Genomic DNA, 20,547 nt, shown 5'->3' on the forward strand with positions numbered 1-20,547 from the left:
GGCAGGGGTGCGGGCAGGGGTATGGGCAGGGATATGGGCAGGGGTGCAGGTAGGGGTGCAGGCAGGGGTATGGGCAGCGGTGCGGGCAGGGGTATGGGCAGGGGTGCAGGCAGGGGTATGGGCAGGGGTATGGGCAGGGGTGCAGGCAGACGTGCAGGCAGGGGTGCAGGCAGGGGTATGGGCAGGGGTGCAGGCAGGGGTGCAGGCAGGGGTATGGGCAGGGGTGCAGGCAGGGGTATGGGCAGGGGTATGGGCAGGGCTGCGGGCAGGGGTATGGGCAGGGCTATGGGCAGGGGTGCAGGCAGGGGTGCGGGCAGGGGTATGGGCAGGGGTGCAGGCAGGGGTGCGGGCAGGGGTATGGGCAGGGGTGTAGGCAGGGGTATGGGCAGGGGTGCGGGCAGCCCTCTGCCTCCCCTCTGGAAGCTGCTCTCATGGGAAGCAGTTTGTAAAGAGGGCAGGTGTGGTTCGTGTCTCAGAAGGCAAAAGGGCACGTGCAGGGCATGGCAGCGGTGCCAGGCCCCGGTGGGGGCAGCCCAAGGCCAGTGGGACCCCCATCCGGGAGAGCGTGGAGCAGGAAAGGGGCAGCTTCAGCCCCCCTCCGCCCCGGGGGCAGTCGGGTTGGAAGCTGTCGGGCTTCCCCATCACCCAGCCCGGGGTTTTCCCTGTCCTTTGCCATTTCCCAAGGGTTCTTCCCGCACTCTGCCCCGCTCCCCCCGGGGCTGCCACACTCCATAGACACTGAAACTCCCTTAAAAATGCCTCCAAAACATGGCAGCACAGTCTCGGTGCTGCTGTGGGGCCAGGGAAATCTGGCTGAAACGTGTGTTTCCCTCACAAATATTCAGAGTGTTCAGCCTGGAGAGAAGGAGACTCAGGGGGGACCTTATTAATGTTTATCAGTATCTGAAGGATGGGATGCAGGGGGAAATGGGCAGCCCCTTGTCAGTGTCTGTGGGGACAGGACAAGGGGCAATGGCTGCAAGTTGGAGCAGAGGAAGAACTTTTCCCCAGTGAGGGTGAGGGAGCCCTGGGACAGGCTGCCCAGGGGGTGTGGAGTCTCCATCTCTGGAGAGATTCCAGCCCCGTCTGGACGCCGCCCTGTGCAATATGAGCTGGGGAGCTGCTTTGGCAGGGGGTTGGACCCCATGAGCTCTGGGGGTCCCTTCCCACCCCTGTGACTCTGTGATTCCATGAAATATTCCCTCTCCCCCTGAACCACTGGCAGCCCAGCTGTACCACAGAGCTCCCTTCTCCTCCTCCTCCTTCACATCCCTCTTGCCATCACTGGGGCAAAGTGTCTGCAGAGCCACCAGCAAAGACTAAAACCTGCCTGAAGTTAAAGGGTGCTGCTCCAGGCTGAGCTCCACGGGCAGGGCAGGGAGCTCAGCAGGGAATAAAAAGCAAGTTTTTATTTTTTTAAACTGTTTTTATCTCTTCTCTTTTTTGAGAGGAAGCTATTTCAGGACCGGGGGGTGATTCATAGTTGTGTGTTGCAGGCAGAGGGCGGATGGAAGGGCCTCCCGGGAGCACCGATGTGCCTCTCGGCGGGGCTGGCCTCCCGCCCGGGACGCTGTCCTCTGCCTGCCACCAGCTCTCCCACAAAGGAGAAGGACAAGGACGGGCACCGAGGGCGGCAGCCGGCAGCCCCATGGGCAGCGTGCCCGCTCGCTGCCTGCTGCTTCCCAGCCTGCTGCCTGCCATGGCCCGGCACAGCTACTCACCCCCTCACCTAGACCCTTACAGACCCTTTTGGGTGCCCACCTGCCCCCTAAACCCCACCTTGGCCTGGGAACCCTTGATGAAGGGTGACTCGTCCCCTCCCTGCCTCACCTCCACTGCTCGGCTCCCGGTGTCACAGCCCTGCAGTGCTCCAGCCTTCAGACACGACACCCCCAAGACCCCCTCAGTTGGGGGCCACGAAAACCCCTCTCCAGGAATCCCCCAAAGCTTCTCCTTTGGGTTTGGTTTCTGCCCAAGGAGCGAGATCAGCAGCTCCACCTGCTGCTCCCGGTGAAGGGAGGGCAGGTGGGAGCAGAGGGACTTGGGGTGCTCCAGGCATCCGAGTCAGCTCTTCTTACACTAAACCCCAGTTACCCAGGGTGGGACATTGTCCTGGGCTGGGGGGAGCCCGGAGGGAGGGCTGGGGGTGGGGGGGTGAGCTGCATTTCAGTGGCACAGTCCTGGTGCACGGGCTGAGGAAACTGAGTGAGGAATAGCTGCGTCTCCAGAGCCTGATGGAGCTGGGCTGGTGAGTGGGGAGTGCCAGGGCACGTGTGGGGCTGGTGTCCCAGTGTGGCTCAGTGCCAGCCAGGAGCCAGTGGGATCCCTTTGCCCATCCCAGGGACTGAGGGTGCTGGGGGGATGGCACGGGGGGGGGGAAATGTCACCAGGGAGCTGGTGGCACTGGGAGGAGATGGCACCGGGGCCAACGGCCATGCAGGCACGGAGGGCACTGGGATGGCACAGAGACCACTGGGCTGGGGTTGCTGAGCCCCCACACTACCTGCCCCAGGTGTGGGCTGAGCTGGGGGCTGCCCGCGGCCCCCAGCCCCCACCAGCACCTCCTCCTCCTTCCTTCCTTCCTTCCGCCCTTGGTTTCCCAGCACCTCCCCGTGCCCCCCTTGGCCTCTCCTCCCACCCTCCAGCACGGCTGCATTTTTCTGGGTTTGAGCTCATTCTTTCCACTCCCCTCTCTGCTGGCTGCCAACTTTCCATCCTGCACACCCCCCTTTCCCCCCCCCCGCCTCCTGCCGCAGGGAAACGCCGGCTGCAGCTGCAGGAGGGATGCACAGAGCCCCTGTCCCTGGGGTGCAGCCCCCCTGCACAACCCCAGCGTGAACCACAGCATCACGCCCCGAGGAGCAGGGGTGCAGGGGCACAGCAAAGCAGCCGGAGCAGCAGCGAGACAGCAGCAGCACTCTGGTCACCAGCGGGCTGAAGAGACACGGATCAAGAGGGAGGAAAGTCCAAGCAGGCTCCCATGGCCCTGGGGACAGAGCCAGCAAGGAGAACCCCTCGCTGGCACCTGTGGGGAGACTGTTTTCCCACAGGGATGGGGAGCCGGCCCATCCCTGTGTCCCCTTGGTGCTGGTGACCCCCCTCTCTGTCAGCACTGGCCACAGCCAGCAGATCCCCACGCTCGAGCCAGCGGAAACTCCCGACCTGACCCTTGGAGGGAGGGCACGGCTGAGCCTCCCTGGCACCGGGCCCGCAGCTGCTGAGCAGGCTACCCCGCAGCATCCCGGCTCCTTGCACAGCCTAAAAACAACCCGCTGAGCCCACACGGCTCCAGCATCAGCCTCCTGGGGTGCCCCGGGTCACCCACTGCCTGCTGCGGCCAAGCACGTCCCTCCCTGCCTGTGCCACAGTGCAGCCTGTGCCACGCTGCCCAGCCCCTGCTGCAGCCTGTGCCACGCTGCCCAGCCCCTGAAGCCTGTGCCACGCTGCCCAGCCCCTGCTGCAGCCTGTGCCACGCTGCCCAGCCCCTGCTGCAGCCTGTGCCATGCTGCCCAGCCCCTGCTGCACTGTGCCATGCTGCCCAGCCCCTGCTGCAGCCTGTGCCACGCTGCCCAGCCCCTGCTGCACCCTGTGCCACGCTGCCCAGCCCCTGAAGCCTGTGCCACACTGCCCAGCCCCTGCTGCACCCTGTGCCACGCTGCCCAGCCCCTGAAGCCTGTGCCACGCTGCCCAGCCCCTGCTGCAGCCTGTGCCATGCTGCCCAGCCCCTGCTGCACTGTGCCATGCTGCCCAGCCCCTGCTGCACCCTGTGCCACACTGCTCAGCCCCTGCTGCAGCCTGTGCCACGCTGCCCAGCCCCTGCTGCACCCTGTGCCATGCTGCCCAGCCCCTGCTGCACCCTGTGCCACACTGCTCAGCCCCTGCTGCACCCTGTGCCACGCTGCCCAGCCCCTGCTGCAGCCTGTGCCACGCTGCTCAGCCCTTGCTCTTCCTGGGGCACCTGGGCTCCCTGCCCAGGCTGTGGCTCCCACGCTGCTCAAGGGGCTTGAAACCTGCACAGCCCTTCTCAGAGGCTTTTCCAGAGCAGATCAGGACCCAGGAGGTGCAGGGGGGTGGGAGCTTCTTCCATCAGAGGGGACAACGCTGCGACCGCTGGGTGAGGTACTGCGAGAGCCCCAGAGCCCCAGGCGAAGGCTCTCCCTGCCCGGAGATGTTCCAGCTGGGGAAGATGGAGCATGGTGAGGCCTGGATGGAACAGGACGCAGGTCCTCTGCCCCAGCTGCGGGCAAGGAACAGCTCCAGGACTCAGCTCCCCAGGGCAGGAACCCAGCAGAGACCAGCACCTCCCTGATGTGGTTTATTCTGCAGACCGAGGGGTCTCCCCATTGCACCAGTACACAGAAAAACCTCCCTCCCAGAAACACTGGTGCCAGGGAGGTGTGGCACAAACCCCTGGCGCGCAGGGGCCAGGGGTGCCAGGTGATGCTGCTGGTGGTCCCCCTGTCCCTTTCCCAGCCAGGCTCCAGGACATCCTCAAAGCAGACACCGCTCTGGAGCCTTCACCAGTCCCACGGGGCAAAGGGCAGGCACCATGAGTAGGACCTGCTGTGTTCCCAGCAGCCTCCAGTCCTGCAGGCAGCCCTGCACCGGGGCACGGCCACCCCTCACCTCCAGCTCCTCGGAAGCATCGGTAATCCAGGATCCCACCGCCCCAAGCACAGGTGCCCATCCCGCCCTCTGCTGCATGGGTGCAGCCCAGGGGACCCAGCCCCACTTGTCCCCCCTCTTGGAGGGGAAGCTGCTGGATACGGAGCACCCCGGGCGTCCCTCACCTCCAGTGAGCCCAGCTCCACATCCTCAGCAGTGCTCCAGACCTGGGCTCCGGGCAGAGCCGCCAGGCAGAGAGGAGAGGCCCAGCCTGTGCGCGCAGAGGGACGGGAAGGTGGTGGCTCTCAGAGCACGGACAGGTCGTGGCAGGACTTGGAGCGGACTTTGAGGGCTACTTTGCTGCTGTTTCTGGCCACCAGCCTGTCGAGGAAGCGGCGGGCCCGCTTGCTGAGGCTCTCCTTGCGCCGGTGGCCGCTGGCGGGGCGCGCTGGGGCCTCCTTGCCCCCACGGCGCAGGCGGATCTGCCGGACCACCCCCTCGAAGAGCTCGGCCACGTTGTGCTGCAGAGCTGCCGACGTCTCGATGAACTTGCAGTCGAACACCACGGCGCAGGCACGGCCCTCTGCAAGGGAAGGGGCAGGGAGAGGGGCACGGCCCCGCTGTGACACCCACCCTGGCTGCTGGGGGACGGGGGCGAACAGGCACTCCAGGGACAAGGGCACAGGCAGCAGGAGAAGCAGCTGGGCAGGGAAGCCCGGCTGTGGGCCCCCTCCGGGGATCCCCCACCGCCACTCACCTTCCACAGAGACCTCTCGGCACCGCACCAGGTCGGTCTTGTTCCCCACCAGGATGATGGGGATGTCCTCTGCCTGCCGTGCCCGGCGCAGCTGGATGCGCAGCTCCGAGGCGCTCTCAAAGCTGCCGCGGTCGGTGATGGAGTAGACGATGACGTAGGCGTTCCCTACCTGCAGGCACTGGCTGCGCTGCCAGCTCTCCTCCCCCTGCCACCACATGAGGAACGAGATGTCACTGGCTCTGCAGGGGCTGCCAGCAGCCCCGACTGCTGCTGGGGTCAGCAGAGCACCTCAGCGCTGATGGGACCTGCCTGTGCACCCCACCAGCCCCCACGTCATGGGGAGCAGACACGTGGCCCCATTAACACGTTGCAGATTAAAAGCTCCTGGTTTGGGAGGGTGTGTGAGCATTTCCTCCTCTATCAGCACCAAACTGGGGCTGTGGGCTCAGCTGGACCCAGGGGGTTGAGGCTGCACCTCCCAGAGCTGCCCTTGGCCATATAATGCCATCATTGTGGGTGCAGTGCCCTGTGTGAACCACGCACCATTCCCTGCCAGGCAGCGTGGAAATGAGCAATAGTGGAAATAAGGGACCACTGCTGGGGTGTTACAGTGCTGGAGCATCCCTGGACAGTGCAGCTGCACGTGTAAAACGTGGTTCCAGCCCATGTGGGTGCTGTGCCCACGTGCACAGCCCAGGGACTGGCTTCATCCCTGCTCCTGGGGACCCGCAGGAATGCAGGGCCCTGCTGCAGAGGGAGGTGAGAGGGTGTTTTGAGGGAGGCAGTAACTGCAGCACTGGCATTTCTGCCCAGGAGATGCGTTTGTGTGCTGGGCAGAAGGAATGCCCCATGCCAGGCTCCCAGGAACACCGCTGTGTCTGTTAAAGCACGTGGCCTGGCTGACAGCACCACATCACGTGGATTTGCCCAGTTGGCTCCTTCAGCCCCGTTCCCAAACCATTTCCATGCAGGCTGGCACCACACTCCTTCCCCATGGCTCCTTCTCCCCCCCCACCTCATGCGAGGGACACCCTGTGTTCTCACAGCTGCTCCCGTGCTCACGGTGCCTCCCCCCAAGAGCCCCCCACCAGCAAGAACACAGTGGGCAGCCCCCCACACCATGGGAAGGTGGGCAAAGAGCTGCTCAGAGACGTGTCTCCAGTCACTGTCTTGCTCAGCATGTGCGTCCTGCTCTCCACGGAGGGCAGCAGAAAGCCCTGGACACGGCTGGGAAAGTCTTAAGACGTGGCTGGGAAAGCCCTGGGGAGCTTCATGGAGCTCAGAGGCCCCAGAGTAGTGGCTGTGCCTGTGCAATGTCCCCTGGGCACATCCCGGCAGCCCCAGCCCCGCTGGCAGCACAGGCTCCCCGCAGCCCCGGCCATGCCATACCCGCTGCTCTGGCTCCCAGATGTCCATCACCAGCAGCGTGGTCTCCTCACCATCCACGGACAGCGTGCGCTCGTACGCAGCCACTGCAAGATGCCAGGAGAGCCCAGTCGGCACGGCGCTGCCCAGGCACCGAGAATCAGGCCCAGCTCCGGGCTCCTCTCCACCTTCCACACGGCTTTTTCCCAGCCCAGGCTGTGCACAGAGCCTGCACACACACCCCCCGGCTTCCCACCCCCCCCCGCGGTGGGTCACCCTGCTGCAGAGGGACCCCAGCCAGCCCCCCCGCCGGGCACCCACCTCCATGCTGCTCCAGCAGGTCCCGCTCCTGGATGCCGGCGAAGAGGTTGACCAAGCTGGTCTTGCCCACGCCGGGGTCACCCAGCAGCACCACGCGATACAGGGGCTCCCAGCACCCGGACGAGCCCGAGGAGTCGGAGGACCAGCTGCCCCGGGGTGCCGCAGCCCTGCTGCCCGGCTCGGATGCGGAGTAGCCGAGCTGAGGGTGGTAGGGGTCGGCCTGCGGCGTGGCACCCGGCACCCCCGGCCGTGGCAGAGGGGTGCTGGCCCTTCTCCGCAGCGGGCTCTTGCTCCCGCGCTGCCTGTTCAGGGTCATCGGCGGCACCGCGGGCAGCGGGGCTGGGAAAGGCCGCCCCGAGGGGCTCCGGTTCCCCGCGAGACCCGACCGCGCCGCTCCCGGTGCCGCTCCCGGTGCCGCTCCCGGTGCCGCTCCCGGTGTCGCTCCCGGTGTCGCTCCCGGTGCCCGTCCCAGCCGGCGGTAACTCGGTCACAACTTTCCCCGGGACAAGTTCGCCGCCGCCCGGTCCGGGCTTTAAACCCCGGGAGGTGGAGCCCCTGGCCGCTCCCGGGCCCTCCCCCGACGGACACACCCCCGCCCGCACCGGCTCCGGCCGCCCTGTCCGGTCCCCGAGGTCCCCGGGGGGCTCCCGGTGCCGGGGCACGGCGAGTTCCCCCGGTGTGTGTGGGGGGTGGGGGGGTGCGGGACACGACCCCTCAGCCCCGGGGACGCAGCGCAGCTCGCACCGGGACGCCCCGGCCGCGCCGCCGCGGGCAGCAGCTCCGCCGCGCTCCCCTCGCACGCTGCCCCCGGGCCACGGTGTCCCCGGCACCCCGGGGCTCCCCGCAGCCGTGCTCCCCCCGCGGCCCCGTCCCGGCTCCATCTCGCGGCGGCGCAGGGCAGCGCACGGCTCCGCCGCTTCGCCAAGTAAGGAGCGAACCGAGCCCGGGCCGGGCCCGCCCGGTGCGCGGTGCCCGGTGCGCGGTGCCCGGTGCGCGGTGCCCGGTGTGGCCGCGCTCTGCCGGGCCCTCGGAGCCCCGCTCGGGCCCTGCTCTGCTCCTTCCGAGGGCCCGGTGTGGCGGGGCTGGGCCGGTGTCCCTGCCAGGGGGCTGCAGCCCCTCAGCGCAGCGCAGCGCAGCCCAGCAATGATGTCAACACCTTTACTACGTCATAGAACAGGAGGGAGCTCCCGAGCCGAGCTGGGCTGGGGAAGTGCCGAGGGAAAGGGGGGGCTCTGCAGCTCAGCACCTCATCTGAGCCCCCCCGAGCTGGGCGCTGGGCGAGGGGCCGGCGTGGGGAGCGTGGCTGAGCATCGGCTGAGCGCTGCCTCCCTGGCTGGGATGCTGAGGACCACCCGGGCATCCGGCGAGCACCTGAGGGAGAGAGAGGGGAGTTGGGGGGGAGCAAAGCCAAGGGCAGGGTAAGCTGCCATGCTCGTTCACTGAGGAGGAGGAGAAGCTCCTGTGCAGCCAAGGTGGGAGGCTGGTGACTGCTCAGATGATTTGTGCAGCCCACCCAGCGCTCAGAGGTGCCCTGTCCCCTGCACGGCTGCCCCGTGCGAGGCAGGGGGAGGGAAGGCTGCTGTGTGTCTGCTGCCCCCACCTTCGAGATGTCCCTGGGGCTGGTTTTCAGTGGGGAGAGCCCAGCTGCTGGTTCTGGGACACAAGGACAAAGCAAGCAGCTGGAGGAACTGGGAAAAACCCTTGAAACCCAGACAGGAGTTGTTCACAGCCCCTGTTCCACAGGAACCAGAGCCCAGCCCGACCTCCAGCTCACCCCAGCACTATGTTGCTTTTTGACTTGCCCCTTTATGGTCTGTCCTGGCCACCAACACCTCTGCCTACGAAAGAAACCAGCTCCCAGCCTAAGCCCAGCTCCAGGGCCCTTTCTTAGACCGAGCTTGTGACTGAGCCCTCTGCAAGGCAGGCTCGGCCCTCGCTCGCCGGCTTTCCCAGAGGCAGAGCCAGATGTAACCCCTGGGGCTCTGAGCGGGAGAAGGAATGAAGTTATCCACCCCTCACTGTCAATCCTGAAAGACAAACAGAAGCAGAGAAAGGCTGTGGGAGCAGCCAGGTACATCTGCTTTCTCGCAGGGAGAGGACAAGCACAGCGAGCTGGGCTTGCTCAGAGCCGCGCTCATCCATCTCCGTCTCAGCCCAGGACAAACTGTGCATCCAGAGTGTCCCAGCACAGGGCTGGGAGCTGCTGCTCAAATCCACCCCGGGGCCCCTTGGAACAAGAGGGTTTTTTTGGGAGGGGAGCTGAACTGGAGGTGGGAATGGATACAGAGGCACCCAAGGAGGCCCAGGGAGAGCCCTTGGGTGCCTACACACCCTTAGGCTGCCCGGCTGAGCGCAGCTCGTGTTGGATTTTGCTCTCCCAAGAAGCAAATCTGGGGTCTGGAACCAAAGGGTTAATTAGAAATAAAAAAAACCCAAAACCCTGAAGGGTTGGGGAAGTCGTGTGAAAAGTCGCAGGGAGGTCAGTGGGAAAGGGCTGAGGGATGGAGGGGATGGTGGAGAGGGCTCTGGCACAGGCCCCGCCTGTCAGGCCGGGTAAGCACCAAATGCCTGACTTGTGATGTTACAGAAACTTTCCACTTGGGCCTTCCTGCTATTTTTAACTCTTCTCCCAGTCACCCTTAGTAACCCCAGCCCCACCAGCTGTTGAGGTTAATTAATTCCCCTTTTTTTAAAAATGATTTTTTTTTATTGTTATTGGAAAAAAATGAAGCTGCATTAATCCATCATGCAGCCACCCCCCTCCCTGCAGCCTCCTGACACGCTCCAGGCTTGCCTCCTGCCTCAGCAGAGCTGCAGCCATACCTGGCTTCCAGCTGACAGCCAGGACCTGGGGCAGGAGATCCAGCCCCTCTTGTCACCTGGCCCCTGTCACCATCCCAAGGGATGACATTTTAATCCAAAACGGGGCCTACAGGAAAGCTGGGGAGGGGCTGGTTTCAAGGACAGGGAGTGATAGGACCAGGGGGAATGGCCTTGAAGTGAAGGAGGGAGATACAGATGAGATATTAGGAGGAAATCCTTCCCTGTGAGGGTGGGGAGGCCCTGGCACAGGGTGCCCAGAGAAGCTGCGGCTGCCCCTGGATCCCTGGCAGGGCTCAGGGCCGGGTTGGATGGGACTTTGGGCACCCTGGGCTGGCAGGATGCATCCCTGCCCACGGCAGTGGATTTTGAGGTGCCTTCCTGCCCAAACCAGTCTATTCTGATCTATTCCACCTTGCAAACCAAGCTGCAGAGGAGCTGAGGGCTGGCCTGCACCTGCAGCAGCGGGTGCCCCTGGGCAGGAACGCCTGTGTGCGGCTGCCTGTGCCAGGAACAGGCTGTAGAGGCAGCTCTGTAAATAACTGTGCACGTGCCTGCTGTTCTGCACACCATTTGTGTGGGCTGGGCTATGGCATACTCAAGATTTAAACATATTTGACCCATTTTTTTTCCCTCAGCATTGTCCCCAGACAGCAGAGACACCAGAGGCACCTCAGCAGCTCGGAGGGATTGGTGACTCATCCCACCTTGCGCAGGACCCCATGGGACAAGGGGCAGCGTTGGCTCCAGCACAGCAGGGGTGTGAGGGCAAACAGCTTGTCACAGCTGGCTGCTGGCATGATCCAGCCCAGGGACTGGGCCTGTCTGGGTCTATCCTTGGGGAGGAGAGCCCGGTGTTCCCATGAGGGAGCTGGCAGGGCCTCCTCCCCATCGCTGCTGTGAGGATTCACCTCGTGGGTTGTCATTCTTCTGCTGCTGGTAAGCAGGAGCAGGGATTACCCACAGCACCCAGTCAGGAACTGGCTGCTGGAGAACTGGGGCAGGGGAAAAGCAGCAAGAAAATGAAGTTTTGCCTTTTGCTGTCAGCCAGAGCCACCAAACGCTCTGTGTGTTAGGGGAACAGCTGCCCATGGCTCTTCTGACACAGCAAACACCTCACACAGCCAGCAAAGAGGCTCTAGATGGACAAGACCTGCCTCAACAGGGATGCTCCCTGGGACCCTGCTCCCTTCCCTCAGGTTTTGCTTTTCCCAACCACAGTGAAAACAACGTTACTCTGCTCTGCCCTGGTCAGGCCCCACCTGGAGTGTTGTGTCCAGTGCTGGGCTCCCTGGGATCAAACAGACAGGGATCTCCTGGAGAGAGTCCAGAGGAGGGACAGAGATGATGAAGGGGCTGGAGCATCTCCCCTGTGAGGAAAGGCTGAGGGAGCTGGGGCTGTTCAGCCTGGAGAGAAGGAGACTCAGGGGGGACCTTGTTAATGTTTATCAATATCTGAAGGATGGGATGCAGGGGGAAATGGGCAGCCCCTTGTCAGTGTCTGTGGGGACAGGACAAGGGGCAATGGCTGCAAGTTAGAGCAGAGGAAGAACTTTTCCCCAGGGAGGGTGAGGGAGCCCTGGGACAGGCTGCCCAGGGGGTGTGGAGTCTCCATCTCTGGAGAGATTCCAGCCCCGTCTGGACGCCGCCCTGTGCAATATGAGCTGGGGAGCTGCTTGGGCAGGGGGTTGGACCCCATGAGCTCTGGGGGTCCCTTCCCACCCCTGGGATTCTGTGATCAGAGTAAGAGTCGGTGTAGTCACTGTGGGTTTACATCCCAGCCTGGGTGCAGGTTGAACAGGGATGCTTGTGGAAACCATGGGGTACAGTGTGGCACTCTGTGACAAAGACCCTGCAACCCCAGGCCAGGGAGAAAGGGCTGTGCATCCCCCCTGCCCAGCCTTACTTTGGTCTGTGGAGAAAAAAGTCAGCGAACATCAGCTCTCTTGGGTCTCTTGTACTCTGGCAGAGCGTCTGGATGCTTCTCTTCAGCTCACCAATCTCCTCCTCCAGGTCCTTAATAATCTGAATGAATGATATTTCCAGGAATTCCTTACTCCACAAGGGAAGTAGGAATTAAAAGGTTTAGAGATTTAGCAAACAGCAGATCTAGAAAACACCCCTCATGCAAGCAAGCCCCTAACTGGCTTCCTGAACTCCCTGCTGGACTTGCCCTCAGGATGTCCCACAGCCCACTGACTCCAGTGGAAAGGGAAGGCAACATACCCCACCAAGGCAGAGAGAACCCTGGCAAAGGGAAAGGGCTGAGGGTGGCTGGTCCTGCTGCCCTGCACTGGTTCTCCCCCAGCTCACTCACCTCCCTTTGCCTCAGTATTTCACGTCGCAGAATGTGATTGTTTATCTCCATCTGCTTCAGGCCATCCTGGTGCAGCAGCATCTCCTGTGTGGGTGAAGAGAAGAAAACCAGCTGCAGAAACTCCCCAGTAACCACCAGCACAAAACCCTGCCACAACTGGCCATGCCCAGGTGCCTCACTCTTCAAGGAAGCAATTTCTGCTGGAATAAGGTTTGGGTTTCAGCTGCAGGGAGAGCCTGTCACTGAGCTCTCACTGTGCTGATCCTGGAATGAGACTGAGGAACTCAAGAGATCCAGTTCAGCTTCCCAGGGAAAGCTCATTAATATTACTTGGGTTACTGCTACCACCTGTCCTCACAAACTCACCTGGAGGAAGGGCACTGCACTTCTACCTCACAGATGTAAATGGAGTCAGTAATTAGTGTTTTCTTAGGGCTCTCAAGCTGATAAGCCAGGGAAAGTGCTAAGTGCATCATCATGTGAGCCAGCCTCTTGTTTTGGGAAGAGCAGCAGCAGTCCCTGTACTGTAGCACTGCAAATAGCTCCATCTCATGAACTGATTACAGGCATATGTGTGCTGCCCCAGCAGTGCCACAGCCAGTTAGCAAAGCAGCTACCTAAATAATGTAACATAACAGGGGCTGTAAGAGCAGGGGGAGGGCTGGGTCACAGGGCTCTCACCTCCACACAGCACACCCTCAGGAGTGAGGCTGGGGACACTGCACAACAGACTAAGGCAGCGACTCAGAGCTGCTGCCCACGTACCCTGCCAGCCTGAGCAGCAGCCCCATGCAGGGCCAGAGGGGAGCAGTGATGCTCTGCTGCTCTTGGAGTGCTGCCTGCAGCCTGCAGGCCACGGGTGGCAGCCCCTGCCTTGTCTCCCTTTGCTCCACCAACCTCCACGACCTTCTGCAGCAGTGCCTCCTGCTTCACCCGTGTCTCCTCCTGCAGCTCCTCCAAGGTGGCCTTCTGCATTGCTTCTGCCTTCTGCAGCTCCTCCTGAGAAGAGCAGGAAGCAGGGCACAGAAACAGCAGGAGCCTTAGGCAAGCCAGGCATTGCATTACTGCCTGGCACAGGCAGGGGGAAGGGGAGGTCCCAGCACCTGCTGGTGCTTCTTGAGGCTCTGGATGCTGTGCTGCAGCTGCACTATCTGGACAGCTGGTGCTGGGTACTCCCCATCGATGTAGCTCCTCAGGACAACCAGCTTGTCCTGGAGAACCTCCACCTTTGATGTGACTTCATCCAGCTGCTGCTGTAGATCTGATTGAAAGTCAGAAGAGAAGATCTCAACCCAGGGGTTCCAGAGCTTCACCCCCTCACTGAGCTAAGGAGTCTGTCCTGCTGTGCCTGAGCCCTTCTCCCTACAGGACCTACATCTCCTGAGGGAACTGGGAACAGCCACCCTGACCAGGTCCTGCCCCGAGGGGACAGTGCAAACAGCTGCCAAGGAGGGAACTCTTCCCACCCCCCTGAGCACAGGCTGCAGGGTGGCACAGGGCTCCCTCCCTCCTGGCAGGAAGATCATCCCCACAGAGCAGACAGGTTTTGTTTTCAGAAGTGGAATTGTTTGACATTTTATAAGATCAACACAGTGTCTTTAACCCAGGGAGATGGAAAGCAAAGGTAGCACGACTGGAGAGACTGCATCTCACAGTAATGTGAGCAACTCACTTCCCAGATTCTTTTCCATTGTTTTCTCCAGCTCCTGGAGCTCTGCCCTTGCTGTGTCCAGCTGCTTCTGATTGCAGGTCCTCACCATTGCCTTCCTCCTCTGCACAGGGAGAAATCCAGCCACTGCTCATTCCACAGAGCTCTGAAACATCCCCCTGGCACCATCCCTGACCTTCCCCTCACGTGCTGCTGTTTGCATTAGCAGCACAGAGGAATCCCTCCCTGCAGCTGGTGCCAGTGGAAGGGGCTGGGCAGTGCCTCAGCCCTTTGCTAGTACTGAGGAGTAACACCAAGTCCTGCACTCTGCTGCACTGGGTCTGTTGGTCGACCCTAAAGCCTCACCTGAAGGGCTTCATGCTGCTGCAGCAGGGCCCTGGCTTGCTTGGCAGTGCTGTCATCAGTGTGCTGGATGTCCTCAATCAGCTGGCAGTTGGTCCCTGCCAGGCAGGCACTGTGCTGCTTCAGCTCCTCAATGGCATTTTTCTTCACTTGGGTCAGATTCTACAGGAATTTGGGCGTTAAAGTGCTGTGCACCAGTCCCACCTGCCCCAAGTCTTGTCACCATCATCTGCTGTCCCTGGGCCATCCCTGTCCCATGGTAACAGCACCAACAAGCCACCCTGGTACCACTCAGTGAACCCCAGCCTCCCTGCCAAGGTGCCCTGACCACCCCCAAACAGCACACCCCTGCTCCCCACTGCCTCACCACCTCCTGCAGAGCCACCATCTCTTCTATAACCACCTTTCACCTACTAAAAAGCTGAGGCCACGTCCTCCACCTCCCCCTTCTCTTGGCTACCCCCAGAAAACCTGATCCCAACTGTCTTTCCTAACAGATTCCCAAATCCCCATCCTTCCTCCTGCTGCAGTCTGGACTCTTCATTCTTCTTGATGCTATCAAGGTTAGGTACCACCAGCATTAAGCAGAGCAGCATAATTACCTCCCATGTGTTAATGAACCAACACAGGCCACTTGGCAGGAGTCAGGCTGCTGGGCTAACTGTGGGTCTGCTCCCTCCACCCCAGCACTGGTGTCTGGTGCACCTACCGTGAGGATTCTGATCTCCTCCAAGGTCTGAGCTAATTCAGCCTTCTGGAGTGCTAATTTCCTCTGAGGAAAACTGGTGGATTTCCCCTGGGGTGATGCTGTCTCTGGGAACAAGGGTGGTTTTTTTACTCAGCAGAAACGCAACTGGTGAAACACACAAAAAGAAGAGAAAACAACCCAAAAACCAAACAAAAACCCCTGCCTGTGCTTATTTCAGTCTGGTTCTAACACCTTATGTCTGCTCTCTCCTGGCATATGTGGCTGAGGGAGATATAATGAACAATGGAGAGACTGAATTCAAACCTTCTGCAGTCCCAGCAGAAGTTGCTTGCAATTACAGCCCAGAAATCAGGCCCCCAAAGCACTCCCTGGCCTTTTCTAGCTCTACCTCTTTATTCTCAGCATTTCCCCTTGGGTAACTGTCTGTTTGTGGCTTTGGCTGAACGTTTTCCTGGCAGAAAGCAGCAGGTTAATGCAAAAGGGGCAGGGAGAGCGGGGTGGTGTGTAAGGGAATCTCTCCCCACCTGGTTTGTTCTTCTCCCCTTTCTTCTTCTTGTCCCTATCGGTGAGTGGTGGCAGAGTCAACCTGCAGGCTGGAGATTTTCCCTCCTCTGCATCTGTCTTCTGCCACTTGCTCTGATCCTGAACTCAGCACGATGGCAGAGTAGAAAAGATGGGGAGTCAGCAGAGGTTTGTGAGCAGGGAACTCTCTGACTTGACCCATAGTTCTGACTCCCCTTGTGCAACTCCTCTGGGGCTTCCAGGTGTCCCTCTGATCCCCCGTGCAGCAGGGAGTCTCAGGGATGCTGCATTTCCAGCCAGGGTGCTGTAAGTGCCACGAGCCCCAGGGGAAGGAGACACTTACTGTTCTCTGGAACTCCTGCATGGCGCTCGGGCTGGGGCCCTACACATCCATGTCCACACAGGCTCTGGAAGGAAAAAGCACAACCCCACTGAGGAGGCTGAGCCCCACAGCTCTGCCTGTCCCCATAGATCAGCCTCTGTGGGTCCAAAGGGCAGAGAGGCAGCGACAGCTCCTGGGCTGCGGTACCCTTGGTGAACCCCACCTCCATCTACCTCCCTCACCGCACGGGGAGCCCTCCCCACAATCTCCTAACCCCCTTCCCCCCCCATGTCCCCGGGGAGTCCTGTCTCCTATGGGAAGTCACCCCCTCCCCCTCAATCCGCTCCGTTGCCCCATTGGGACCCGGCGATCCCCTATAACCCCCTTGTCCTCCTGCCCCACGGGGATTCCCCGTGCTCCGCAAGCCCGGCTCCCGGGCCCGGGCCGGTCTCCATGCCGACAGCAGGCGGGTGCAGGGCCCGCGATCACGGGAAGGGGCGGGACGGGCGCTCCCTGCTGCCTCCGCACGACGGGAGCCCGGGGACCGGGCGGTGGGACCCACCGGACGGGCCCGTTGGACGGGGTCGCTGGGGCCGGGAGGGAGCAGAAGCCGCTGCGGCCTTCCCGGACAGCCCGGCGCGGGGCCGGCTCGGGGCTCCGCGCTACGGCCGCTGCCTCGCTGATGCGCGGGCGAAGCCTCGCGGGTGGCGGGCAGGGCCGAGGGACCCACCGGCGCCGTGCGCCCCGTGCCGGGCGTTGCCTCGGGCTGCGACGGCTCGGGGGGACGCCGCCCGCAAGCCCCGGGCCGCCCGGCTCCGCGCAAAGCCCAAGGGGACGGGGGACGCCGCGGCGGAGGATGCGGAGGCGCTCCCCGGCCCGCGGGGCTCCGAGCGGGCCCGGCCGCGGCGCCCGGCACAGGCCGCACACGGGCCCTGTTACCACAGCAACTGGCGGCGGCGGCGCAGCCAATGGGAGCGCGCCCTGCGGCGGGCCGGCGCGCCGCGGCGGCAACCAATGGGCGCGGCCCCCGGCGGGCAGCCCGCGGTCTCCGGGGCAACAGGGCCGCCGCCGCCGCGCCATTGGTGCCGCCCGCAGCCGCGCGGAGGGGGCGGGGCTTAGAGGGGCCGCGCCGCGCGGGGCAGGGCCCCGCTCGTGGTACCGGGCGAGCCGCGGGGGCAGCGGAGACCCCCCCTCACATCCCCTCACACCCCCCACACCCCCCCGGGCAGGTCCCGTCCCCCGCCCTGACCCGAGCCCCGGGGAGACGCCGCCGGAGCGGCTGCGGGGGGTGGGGACACGACGCGAGCACGAAGGCTCCGGCCGCTCCGCGCCGCGGGGGAACCAGCGCTGCACGTGGAGGGGGGACAGCGCCGGGGCTGGCCCGGGACAGGGCTCCGCCGGGGGGACCGGGGACAGCGACTGCCCCGGGACCCCGTGGGACGGGCCGGGGCGGGGTCCGGGAGCAGCGTCCCGGCCGGGCGGAGCCGTGTCTGGGCCGGGGTGTCACTGCCGGGGGCCTGTGCGGGGTGCGGGGGCTCCTGGGTGGGTGTCAGGGCGCCGGGGACACCGGGCTACCCGGACCGGGGGATGCGGTGGGGTAGCGGCTGGAGTTGGAGCATCCCCGAGTGGGTACCGGAGTGTCCGGGCCGGCGTACCGGTTCGCTGGTGCGAAGGTGCCGGGGCTCACCGGGGATGCTGTATTGCTCAGGTAGGGACACCGGCGGCTACCGGGGTGCCGTGGCGGCGGTACCGGGGCGTGCCGCCCTGCCATTCTCTCCAGCAACCCCTCTCCGGGAGGCGCCCATTGGCGGAGCTGGATATTCACCCCCGCCCCGCGGCCAATGGGCCGGGGGAGGCGGCGCCTCCCATTGACAGAACCGGCGCGGCGGTGTTTACCGGGGGCGGCACGGGGGGCGGGGCGGCGGCGGCTATAAGAGCGGCACCGGGGGGGCGTGCGGCTCTTGGGCTGCCCGCACCGCCCCCGCGCACCCCCGACCCGCCGCAGCGTCCCCGCACCGCGCCCGACCGGAGCATCCGCCGACTCGACCCGGGGGGGAGGCAGCATCCCCCGGAGCGGTGCGGAGCCCCCCGCGCCGCGCGCCGCATCCCCGGTCCGGTGCGGAACATCCCGGAGCATCTGCAGACCGGCGCAGAGCATCCCCCCCGGCCGGTACAGAGCATCCCGGAGCGTCCCCCGAGCCGGCGCGGAGCATCTCCGAGCCAGAGGCTGCCGGGTCGGTCCAGGGCCCCTCCGGAGCATCGCAGCGGCCGCCGCCCCGGCGGAGCCGCCCCCGCCGTGCGCTCCCGGGCCCCGGCGCGGCCCCCTGCGCCCCGCCCCGCCGCCGCCGCCCGCTCCGCACAATGGGGGCGGCGCGGCGCGGAGCGTAGCGGCGGGCGGGGAGGCGGCGGCGGGCGGGGAGGAGGAGGAGGAGGAAGAAGAGGAGGAAGAAGAGGAGGAGGAGGAAGGAGAGGAGGCGGCGGCGGGGGTGGGGTCCCGGGCCCCGGCATGGTGCAGCGCGGCGTGCGGGGCCGGGGCGCGGAGGCTCGGCGGGAGCCCTGCGCCCCGTTACCCGCCCGCGATGCCGAACCCGCCTGGTGCAAGACGCCGAGCGGGCACATCAAGCGGCCCATGAACGCCTTCATGGTGTGGTCGCAGCACGAGCGGCGCAAGATCATGGACCAGTGGCCCGACATGCACAACGCCGAGATCTCCAAGCGCCTGGGCCGGCGCTGGCAGCTCCTCCACGACTCCGAGAAGATCCCCTTTGTCAAGGAGGCCGAGCGCCTGCGCCTCAAGCACATGGCTGACTACCCCGACTACAAGTACCGGCCTCGGAAAAAGGGCAAGGTGGGCGCCAGCGCCTCCCGCCCGCGGCTCCCGGTGAAGATCAAGCCCTCCGTGCTGGGCCGCGTCCCCACCGGCCGCCGGCAGCCCCCCAAGCCACCCGCCAGCCCTGACACCCCTCAGGAGCCTGCGCCGGAGGTGCCCGCCGAGGACTGCCCCACGGCGCCCGGCCTGGCCGCCTGGCACATGGCCCCCGCCGGGGAGCGTGACCCCCAGGAGCCCCCCGCGCCCCCGAGCCCTGCCGCCGCCTGTCCCGAAGCGGGGAGGTCCCCGGAGAGCGCGTCCCCGTCTCCCATGTCGGCCAGGTCCCCTCCCTCCTCCTCCTCCTTCAGCTCCTCTGATGAGGAGCTGGAGGAAGAGCTGCTGGGGGTCCTGCCTGGGCGAGCCCCCACCGGTACCACCTGCGGTGCCCTGGACTGGTCAGTCTTCGACAAGGACCACGACCTCTTCCCGCGGGGAGGCTCCTCGCACTTCGAGTTCCCGGACTATTGCACGCCCGAGGTGACGGAGATGATAGCAGGGGACTGGCTCATGTCCAGCATCTCAGACTTGGTCTTTACCTACTGAGTCCCACACTCTGCAGGTAACTCTCTCTCTCTCTCTCTCTCTCTCTCTCTCTTTTTCTCCCCCCCACCCACCCAATCAGGTCGTATCAAAAAAAAAAAAAAGAAAAAAAACCCATAAAAAAAGAGAACAGAACAGAAACCAGCTGTTTACATGCAGGAATCAGGTATTTTGCCTTGAAGCTGCTGGAAGGCAGAGCTCCCTGCTCACCCCATCCCCCCAGCACACACCCACTCCTCATCCGTCCGTCTGTCTGGCCCTGCCTCTGCCTCGCCCCCGCGGGATGCCTGCCCGGCCGCCGTGGTTATTTGCCCGTGAAATGCAGGCGGCTCCTCGGGTGTTTATTGTCACCACCCGGCCCTTTCCCCCTGCGGCTCCGGCTGCCGTGGTGCTGCCGGTCCAGGCTGCTCCCAGCCGCTCCCATGGCCACCGGCCGCTGCGCTGTGTTCCCTCTGGCTCTCCGGGCAGTGGGAGGACCCACACCAGCCCCAGCTCTCAGCGCCCATCCCACCTTCTCCATTCCTCGGGGAATGGCCGGTTCCTTTTCCTCTTTGGCCGCGTTTAAAGCGCATCCTCAATTTTCTCCTCTCCCTTGGTGTTGGGAGAGGGTCCCCAGCTGTGGCCCCACCACATCTGGGGGTGGCAGAACTATGCAGAGCCCTTCCTGCCCGATGCCCAGTTTTGTGGTGGTCCCCAGCCTGGGGGGTTGAGTGTCCCACTAGACCAGCTCCTTCCCTGCGCTCTCCCCGCCACTGACTTTGGGAAGAGCCAAGTTGCGCACACGTGATGCGCACGTGGACGCGGGAGGCTGTGTTGTTCCTCTCGCCAGGCACTTGTGCAGAGGGGGGAGCCCGTGCCAGGAGCCACCCTGAACCCCAGTAGGGAAAGAGCCCTTCCCAGAGCAGCCATCCCCCTTTTTTATCCTTGGATCCGGTGGCCACACCAGTCCCGCTCTGGGCCGGTTCTCCCTTGGCCAGTGGAGCTGGGTACCACCGTGCCCTGCAGCAGTGGGTGATGCCCTCACAGCGTGGCAGGGAGCAGGCAGGACAGGGTGGCCTGGGAGGGATGCTGTGGGAAATCTGCCTTAAGGAACCACCCAAACGGGGCTGAGAGCAGCGTGGGCAGCCGGTGCTGGTGGGCGCGTGATGCGCGAGCGATGCTCCAGCGCCGGCCTCCTCCACGCGGCTCCTCGCCATCCCCTCGCCGCGGCCCCACCAAGAGAGGGGCATCCCGGCAGAGCGCTGCCGAGGAGCTTCCCAGCAGGGATGGTGCTGCCGCAGTGGCTCCTCCAGGCGCCGTTTCTTTTTCTCTTGCGTTTCCTAATGGCTCCTTCCTGCCAGGAGCTGCCTCCTCCTCTCCCGCTGCCAGGGAGCACGTGGCTGCGGCGCC

At 64.1% G+C, this 20,547-nt stretch overlaps 3 protein-coding genes across 3 annotated transcripts; 1 reads left to right on the forward strand and 2 right to left on the reverse strand.

Moving 5' to 3' along the window:
* Positions 1-4,709: 4,709 nt before the first annotated feature.
* Positions 4,710-7,364, reverse strand: REM1 (RRAD and GEM like GTPase 1; the record flags this gene model as incomplete). The annotated part of the gene is made up of 4 exons (XM_084271704.1): positions 4,710-5,188; positions 5,363-5,567; positions 6,752-6,834; positions 7,049-7,364. 4 exons carry the CDS (start codon positions 7,362-7,364, stop codon positions 4,911-4,913), a joined length of 882 nt encoding a protein of 293 aa, XP_084127830.1. The 3' UTR covers positions 4,710-4,910.
* Positions 7,365-8,295: 931 nt separating this feature from the next.
* LOC311197687 (uncharacterized protein C20orf96) lies at positions 8,296-15,791 on the reverse strand (the record flags this gene model as incomplete). The annotated part of the gene is given in 11 exon segments (XM_084271480.1): positions 8,296-8,419; positions 11,775-11,893; positions 12,186-12,269; positions 13,083-13,249; positions 13,252-13,446; positions 13,858-13,957; positions 14,200-14,358; positions 14,906-15,022; positions 15,024-15,049; positions 15,430-15,547; positions 15,771-15,791. Coding segments are annotated over 11 exon segments (1,230 nt in total).
* Positions 15,792-18,255: 2,464 nt separating this feature from the next.
* SOX12 (SRY-box transcription factor 12) lies at positions 18,256-19,161 on the forward strand (the record flags this gene model as incomplete). Its single annotated transcript, XM_084271793.1, has 1 exon — positions 18,256-19,161. The coding sequence occupies one exon, from the start codon at positions 18,256-18,258 to the stop codon at positions 19,159-19,161; it is 906 nt and encodes a 301-aa protein (XP_084127919.1).
* Between the last annotated feature and the right edge of the window lie 1,386 nt (positions 19,162-20,547).

The sequence above is a fragment of the Gallinula chloropus genome (genome assembly GCF_964237585.1).
Source record: "Gallinula chloropus genome assembly, chromosome: 16".
Taxonomy (NCBI): domain Eukaryota; kingdom Metazoa; phylum Chordata; class Aves; order Gruiformes; family Rallidae; genus Gallinula; species Gallinula chloropus.